The following is an 8,476-nucleotide window of genomic DNA, read 5'->3' on the forward strand; positions in this document are numbered from 1 at the left end:
GGAGTGGTTTTCCCACATGAACCCGACCAGGGCCTGGGTATGTACCTTTGACCAGAATCTAACCTGAGATCCTTCAGTTCCAAGGACAATGCTCTAACTGCTGAGCAAATCTGGCTAAGACTAGCTTTACTTTCTGAAACAATATTATCAATTTGGTAATTTTAGGACCAAGAACTGTCATTGTCATTTGGTAGATGAGTAAACTAAGACTCAAAGAAAAAGTTATTTCTATACAGTGTCATGTAACAGGAATCTGAGGAGTGTCAAATGCTTTAGGTAATTTACATATATGAATCTCATGTATTATTTCCACAGCTCCATGAGAAAGGTATTTATTTTCTCAATTTTATTGTAGAAAGAAAAATGGAGAAAATAGGACTCAATATAAGGTAAGTATTAGAGCTGAGAGATCACCCTAGTTGATAGAAAAAGTTAATTATTTTGTGTCAGGACTGTGCTTAACTATGGTGATAGATGACCAAGACAAATGCTCTGCCATTGAGAAGTTTACTATTTAGTGTGGGGGGCTGATGTCTGAGAATTGTAATCAATTTAATTTTAATTCTATCAAAGCAAGATTTTTAAAAGAAGGTAATAAATAAGATCCTTACTGGTCAGGATAGACTTCAATAACAAAATAAACTTGAAATCTCAATGATTTGATGCAATAGATGTTTATGTATTGCTCATGCAAATTCACAACAGATCTATGGTATTGGAAGTGGAGGACTCTGCTCCACACAGTCACACAGGAATCCAGACTGCACCATCAGGAGTGCATAGTCTCAAAGGTTGCCACGAAAGGGAAATAGAAAACATAGAGGACTCATACCTGTTCTTTCATGTATTGTCCTGGAAGTGACACGATATTTTTTTTAAGCCTCTGGCCAGAACTAGCCACATGAACCTACCTAACACAGGGTGCTAGACCAGCCGTGGGCAAACTACTGCCCGCGGGCCGGATCCGGCCCGTTTGAAATGAATAAAACTAAAAAAAAAAAAAAAAGACCGTACCCTTTTATGTAATGATGTTTACTTTGAATTTATATTAGCTCACACAAACACTCCATCCATGCTTTTGTTCCGGCCCTCCGGTCCAGTTTAAGAACCCATTGTAGCCCTCAAGTCAAAAAGTTTGCCCACCCCTGGGCTAGACATTCAGTAAGCAGTAAAAATCTTGGCTACAAATCTCAGTCGATTTTCACAAGAGTCAGGGTGGAGTGTGTAGAATAGAACCATCTGGGAAATATCTCCACAGGTTAGCAGAATGCTAATCTGAGATACAGCATCCAAAGTGAAACCAAACTGAAACATCAATAGGTAGAGGCACCGACTAAGCTAAAAGTCAGAATCCTGGAAGAAAAAGACCAAAGAAGACTGGGAATGAAATATGGACAAAGAGCAAGCAGTTTCTTGAATCCTTGGGGTTTTGTCCAGGAGCCATGAGTAAGGTAACTCTTTCATGGAATTATGTGTAGCATGAATTTTTAAGAGAAATGAGCCAGTACAAACACTCCATTCCTAACTTTAAGTTTACATGTTTCTATAAATACCAGAAAGCTATGCTTGCAAGTTGCCTTTCTTTATTTGGAAAAAAAAAAGAGAGAGAGAGAGAGAAACAACACAGTGTTAGAGAGTTAACTTCAACTTCCATTCAACTGGAGTTTGGAAGGGAGATGTAAATAAATCACCTCATCATGCTTTTAAATTGGTTCAGATCTGGTCTTATAAAAGATTCTTTTGAGTGTTACGAAATGGCCAGAGATTGACAATGCAAAAAGGGGTTTGGGAAGATGAGAGCAGAACTAAAATGGGTGGGGAGGAGGAGTAAACTTTGAATAAGTAAATTAATGAAGCAAAATTAGTAAATTACTGGAACACATATAAAGGGAAAAGTAAAGGCACTTAGATGCTATTCACTTTGTCAACCGAAGGTCCTTGGCATAGTCAGTTCAACACCAACTGGATTCCCCAGTTTGGGGTGCAGTCAAGAAGAAAATTATTTAGTGCAAACAGCGCAATTGTGATATAGCACAGCTGTGAAAACAGCCCTGCTGTTGGGAGGCCCTGAGGCAAGGAGGCGGCCCTGGGGCCAGGCCCCTCTCTGGCTAGATTGCTCTGCTCTGCTCCTCTCTGGTCTGCTCTGCTCCTCACTGCTCTTCTTTGCTCCTCCCTGGTCTGCTCCACTCTATTCCAGAGGGATTTCTGTGTTCCATCTTCAGTGTTTCAGCTCCAGCGGGGAAAACACAGTGTCCAGTCTTCACTGGAAAGGAAACGTTGTTCTCAGAGCCAGAGGGTGCTGACCAATATAGATGGCAGTCCCTGGTCCTGGTCCCTGATTAGTTAGTCCTCATGTAAATGAGGACTCTAAATCCTCACAGTTTGTTTGATCTAAAGGGCACTTTCCTGATTGGCCAGAATGGAGCCTCTCTGTCTAGTTGATGAAGAAACCAATGGGGGGTTTAGCTGCACAGATCTGATTGGATGAAGAGAGCCTTAGTCCTCCTATTGGTTGAAATAGGATTTCAGGAACTCCTTTATAAGGGCTGGCTCAGGTGGCAGAAACAGTGCAGGTAGGCAGTTCAGTGCAGAGACAGGTAGTTTAGTGCAGGCTTCTCCTTGAAATGCAGTTTTCATAGGACCCCCACTGACCCCCTCATCATGTAGAAATGGCTACTAGACTCTTGTTTTTTAAATTTGAAGCAAATTTGCCACTGGGAGCCCTCTTGTAGGAATCTTCTTTCTCAGGGTACACACTTCTGTGTCACACTTTTCTATGAACATATCTATAAAAAAAAAACAACCCTGGCATATACTATGCAGTCAGTAACTTTTAATAGGTATCATTTGACAAAAGACAAGAATATTACCCTAAGATACTATTTCTGGCACACTAAAAGTGAGACATCTAAACAGAAATCTTGGACATGGTGTCTATGGCAACAGCTGAGCTAAATGGAAAATTGAGAAAACTATTGAAGAACTTTATACTTGCCTGTTTATTTTTTAGTTTATTTACATACTCCAGATTTTCCAGGAGGTACCCATACCTGTGCTATGTTAGATATAATTGAATACATTATAAGCCATCTTATTCCCTAAAAAATCTTGCAAAAATCTAATTTACTTATTCATGTGATTTACATGATTAATGGAATAAATACACTTCAGTTTAGTTTTGTCCATAAAGAAATCAATTTATGACAGTGGCTTGAAGAGCTTCTTAAGGCAGATAAGGGTAAAGAAAAATTTTTGAATTTTGTAACAAGAAGAATGGTCCAACGAAAGAATGGACTGCCTCACAGAGTAATGAGGTCCAATTGTTTCAACTGTTGACACGCAGGCTCACTCATCATTTGACAGTGGGATTTCTGACAAATGATAATAACATTGTATTAAAGAACTCCCTGTACATCCTACCTCTGAGAGCCTGTGCTTTATGATCTCCCACCCCATATTCATGTCTTTAAGTGTCAAGAGTCTTAAGAGATTATTTCCTATCAGAATAGGGAGTTGGTGAGAAGTGAGAGAAGTCTTTTTTTTTCTTTCCAATTTCAGTTTATGTTCAATAGTATTTTATATTAGTTTCAGGTGTACAGCATAGTGGTTAGACAACCATAGACTTTACAAAGTGTTCCCCCCCGATCTTTCCAGTATCCCACCAGGACCCATACACAGTTATTAGAATATTGTTGACTATATGCCCTATGCTTTCCTTTACAACCCTGTGGCTATTTGGTAACAACCAATTTTCATATCTTTATCTCTTCACATTTTCACCCAATTCCCCAACCTCCCTCCCCACTAGCTACTATCAGTCTGTTCTTTGTATCTATTAGTCTGTTCCAACTTTTAAAATTTATTTATTTTGTTCTTTAAATTCCACATATAAGTGAGATCATATGGTATTGGTCTTTCTGTGACTAACTTATTTCACTATAATACCTTCTAGGGTCCATGCATGCTGTTGCAAATGGTAAAATTTCATTCTCTTGCCCTAACCGGTTTGGCTCAGTGGATAGAGCATCGGCCTGTGGACTCAAGGGTCCCGGGTTCGATTCCGGTCAAGGGCATGTACCTTGGTTGCGGGCACATCTCCAGTGGGGAGTGTGCAGGAGGCAGCTGTTCGATGCTTCTCTCTCATCGATTTTTCTAACTCTCTATCCCTCTCCCTTCCTCTCTGTAAAAAATCAATAAAATATAGTTTAAACAAAATTTCATTCTTTTTTATAGCCAAATAATAGTCCATTATATGTACCATCACTTTTTTATTCGCTCAGTTATTGATGAGCACTTGAGTTACTTACATATCTTGGCTATTGTAATGAATATAGAGGTATATGTATTCTTTCAAATTAGTGTTTTGGTTTTCTTCTGATAAATACTCAGAAGTGGAATTGCTGGGTCATAAGACAGTTCTATTTCTAATTTTTTGAGGAACCTCCACACTTTTTTCCATCCTGGCTGCACCAATCTGCATTTCCACCAACAGTGTACTAGGGTTCCCTTTTCTATACATCCTCACCAATACTAGCTGTAAGTTGATTTATTGAATAGCCATTCTGACAGGTATGAGGTGATATATCATTGTGGTTTTAATTTTCATACCTCTGATGATTAGTGACATTGGAGATAAAAGACCTTTACTTGGAAAATTATGGCATGGAAGAAAGAAATTGAAGAAGTTTCAAATAATTAAAAGCATAAACTGTGCTCAAGGATAAGAAGAATTAACATTATTAAAATGTCCATACTACCCAAAGCAATCTCTAGATTCAATGAAATTCCTATCAAAATATCAATGGCATATTTCACAGAACTAGAACAAATAATTCAAAAATACATGGAACCACAAAAGACCCAAATAGCCTCAGCAATATCACAAAAGAAAAACTAAATTGGGGGTATCATGCTACCCAAATATCAAATTATTCTACAAGGCCATAATAATCAAAATAGCATAGTACTGGCATAAAAACAGACATATAGATCAATGGAACAGAATAGAGAGCCCAGAAATAAACCCACACCTATATGGTTAATTAATATTTGGCAAAGGAGGCAAGAACATACAGAGTGTCCCCCAAAATGTATACACACTTTAACAGCTGATAGCGCAGTTTAAAAATAAAATGTATTTTAATAAACACTGCCTTTATAATTATTTAAAGAGTGGGTATACATTTTTTGGGATACCTTATATAATGCTGTAAAAAAAATCTGTTCAATAAATGGTGTTGGGAAGGCAGGGAGGGAAAGAATTTATTGGTTGCCCCCCACACATGCCCTCACTGGGTGGGGGATCAAAACTGCAACCCAGGTACATATCCTTGACCAGGAACTGAACCTTGACCCTTTGACACCTGGCCTGAATCTCTGTCCACCGAGTCACACTGGCCTGAGGTAGACATAATATTTTTATCAAGTATTCTAGGAATAGGTTTCTAGTCTTTTTCATGAAACGCCCAGCAGTCAGGGCTGAGAAATAAAAATACTATTGAATCCATAACAATGACTGTGGCCAGCATCAATGGTGACTCTGTGTGCTGAAAACTCCAGAGATGAAGCAGAGCAAGGGGCAGGAAGTGAGGCAATGTGCGTACTCCACTGTGAGTTCATGGCCACACCCAACGTATTTCTGGAATGTGCATGTGACATCTATTCACATTATTGCTATCTTTATACTCTTCAGGATATACCAAATAAAGCAGCAACTCCAAAAGTAGTCTGCTTTAGAATATTAATTCGAAAAGATGATAAAATTGAGTTTTGCTTATATACAAAATAGAGCTTGGAGGCCCTTTTGGGACTTGACATTACTTGGCAGGAAACTAGTGTTCTGGGGTGTTTTGACTAGTTGACTTGCTCTAACCCCTCTTAGAATGAGTCCTTCCCAGCCCTGTGAAGCAGTGCAATGCATGTCTTCCTTAAAAACAGGTAAAAGTATAATTTTGGAATAGTTTTTTGGTTTTTTGATGTTTTGTTTTTGTTGTTTTTTTGTTGTTGTTGTTGTTGTTGTTTTTTTTTGGTGGAGCAGATGAATCTATACTGATCCACCATTAGTCTTTTGTTTGTCAGGTTTATGCCGAAAGATGTATAAAAGGGCAATCAGCTGAGATGCCAGCACAGCCCGCGGGGATTGAAGCCAGGGTTGGGGCTGTGTACTCACTATGTTTTAATCAACTGCTGCCAATATCAAACAGATCCCTGGTATACAGAGTATCTAGCTTGCTTGGCATTCTGATTTGAAGAATTCCTCCTTCCCAAACTCACTGGTTTGTTGCTAGAGCCTCCCAATCAGTGCCATTCCAATTGTATTTCCTGGAGAAGAGAGCCCGGGTATTAGAAGTAATTTTTCTTTCCTCTTCATCAATTTGCATCAGTAAAACCCAGGAATGATCAGTGAATGTTTATATGTCTTTGCTTAGTTCCATTAGGACTATCCTGAGACACTTCCCTGGGCATCCCAAGCAGCCTCTGCTCACTTAGAACAGAGCATGCTCTTATCTAAGAAGGTTGTGCAGTTATCTTCAGGAGGCGGTCTCTGCTCATCTGGCTTTCAATTTGAAAAGAAAGAAGAAAAGCTGATTCCGGGTGGATTTTGCTCTAAAATTTAACTCTCGGGCAGTTAAAGCCTCTTTATCCAAACTGAGTCACTCTTTAATGAGGTCCCTTTAGAACCACTCCAAAACGCACTTTCAAAACAAAAGTTAGAAAGCTGTAGGACCCATTCTCAAGAAAGATCTGTTTCTGTTCAAAACCCGCCCTGACCTTTTTGTTGAAGAAGAACAAAATAATGTAGTAACAAAAACACAAGTGGCTGCCAAAGGAAGAGAGAGAAAAAAAAAAGTTCCTGTAAGGGACTGAAACAATAAATCTCCTCTCTGCTGAACTCCCCAAGGGAGTGCGTGTGTTTCCTCCCGTTCTTTATCACAGCCCCCGAAATAAGGAGGAATGGGCAGTGGCTGTTCCCAGTCCGCACACCTTTTCCATTTGCTAATCAGGCCCTGCCAGGCTGGGAGGGAGCTGTCCCTGGCTGACACTGGAGCGAGGAGTCGCGGCGACAATCCACAGGCACCATGAAACTGCTCCAAGTGACCGTCCTTTGCCTTCTGTCCAGCGTTGGTGGCGGTGAAGACAACATAGGTACCATTTTCTCTTATTTCTCTAATGGTGTGTGTCAGATGTCCCTCCGAGGGGCCGTCAGCCTCAGTTTCCCATCAAGGAGCTTCCCCTGAAACTTGGAGGCGGCGATTCATTTTCCTGAGTGAAATGTGTGGGTGCTGACTGTGAGTGCATAGAGAAGGCTCCACGGGGAGGTTTGCTTCCACTGAAGGGAAGTGTTTGCTCCTGCAGGGGCCTTGGAGTGCCGCTGATGGCATCATAAAGGTACTGGGAATATAGAATGACCTTTTTAGAGAATAAACATCTGGGGATTAAATGCTGGTTTAAAATGGTCTCTTTTCAGACATGGGTCTACAATCACAAGCTTGTCATGTGTGTGTGAAAGGCTATAACTGGAGATATCGCATTGCAGATGCTGGCCTATATTTGCCCCTACCATAGTCGGCTTTAATAAATTGAGAGGTTGAGTAAACTGTCTAGGAAAACGAACTATAATATCTTGAGAATATATGGTGGGCAAAGAGATTTGTTCGATTAAAGTTTATAGATATTTGCTCCAGAAATATTCACATACCTACACACAACATTCTGCATAACATTTCAGGGGGTTATTCATAAAAACCTTACCCTTTGACTGTAGGTTTTGAAACTCAGATACAGGTTATCTATGTACCTACATGAGCCCTAAGTATATTAATGAACACTTGCAAACAAATTATTACCTTTTACTTGTAACCCTTTCAGAGGGATTCACAGTAAGCAGTTACATTAATCAATATTTATTAGGCTCCTACCATGTTCTCAGGGGGCAAGGAATGAAAAACGAGCAAGACCTCGTCCTTGCCCACAGCGGTGAATGTGCTACTGGGATAACTAAGCATGTAAGTCTAGTACAAGACAGACTTAGTGCCTGACAGAACCACAGTACAGACTATCATAGAAGAACACGGGTGGGAGAGATTGATTCTGACGGGTCCTGGGCGGGGGAGGGGGACACACCTCCATTCTGACTTAATTTCGCTAGTGCTCTTTTAAAAAGTTTGCTTCCTATAAAACTTGAATATCCAGTGATAATGTAGACAAAAAATAAGCACACTCCTTCCTGAAAAACTTGTATCATTAATTTCTCAAGTGTATTTGTAAATCACATATGATGGCTTACCATGCATCTTGAAGTTTTCAGGGTTAAGTTTCCATGACTGTCAAGGCCCTAAAATTGACTTGGAAAACTTGCTAAGAATCTGATTTCTTAAAAAAAAGAGTATGTATGAGGTGTCCCAGAAATCAATGCACTCACACTCCCTTAGAAGTAACCCTTCAGTATGCATGGGGAGTGGCGGCGGGGGGTGGG

The 8,476-nt window shown here is 40.0% G+C and overlaps 1 protein-coding gene across 3 annotated transcripts in view; it reads left to right on the top strand.

Annotated features, from left to right (window-relative positions):
* Positions 1–6,892: 6,892 nt before the first annotated feature.
* EMCN (endomucin) overlaps positions 6,893–8,476 on the top strand; it is a 116,571-nt gene continuing 114,987 nt past the window's right edge. Inside the window, exon 1 of one of the 3 annotated variants that reach the window (XM_015569995.1) lies at positions 6,893–7,173. In XM_015569995.1, coding sequence (XP_015425481.1) covers positions 7,080–7,173 — 94 coding nt within the window. In that variant the 5' untranslated portion in view covers positions 6,893–7,079. The remainder of the gene's footprint in view (positions 7,174–8,476) is intronic. The other 2 variants (XM_015569994.1, XM_006772999.2) reach the window with 2 other exon arrangements.

This window comes from Myotis davidii, unplaced genomic scaffold, assembly GCF_000327345.1.
Source record: "Myotis davidii unplaced genomic scaffold, ASM32734v1 scaffold226, whole genome shotgun sequence".
Taxonomy (NCBI): domain Eukaryota; kingdom Metazoa; phylum Chordata; class Mammalia; order Chiroptera; family Vespertilionidae; genus Myotis; species Myotis davidii.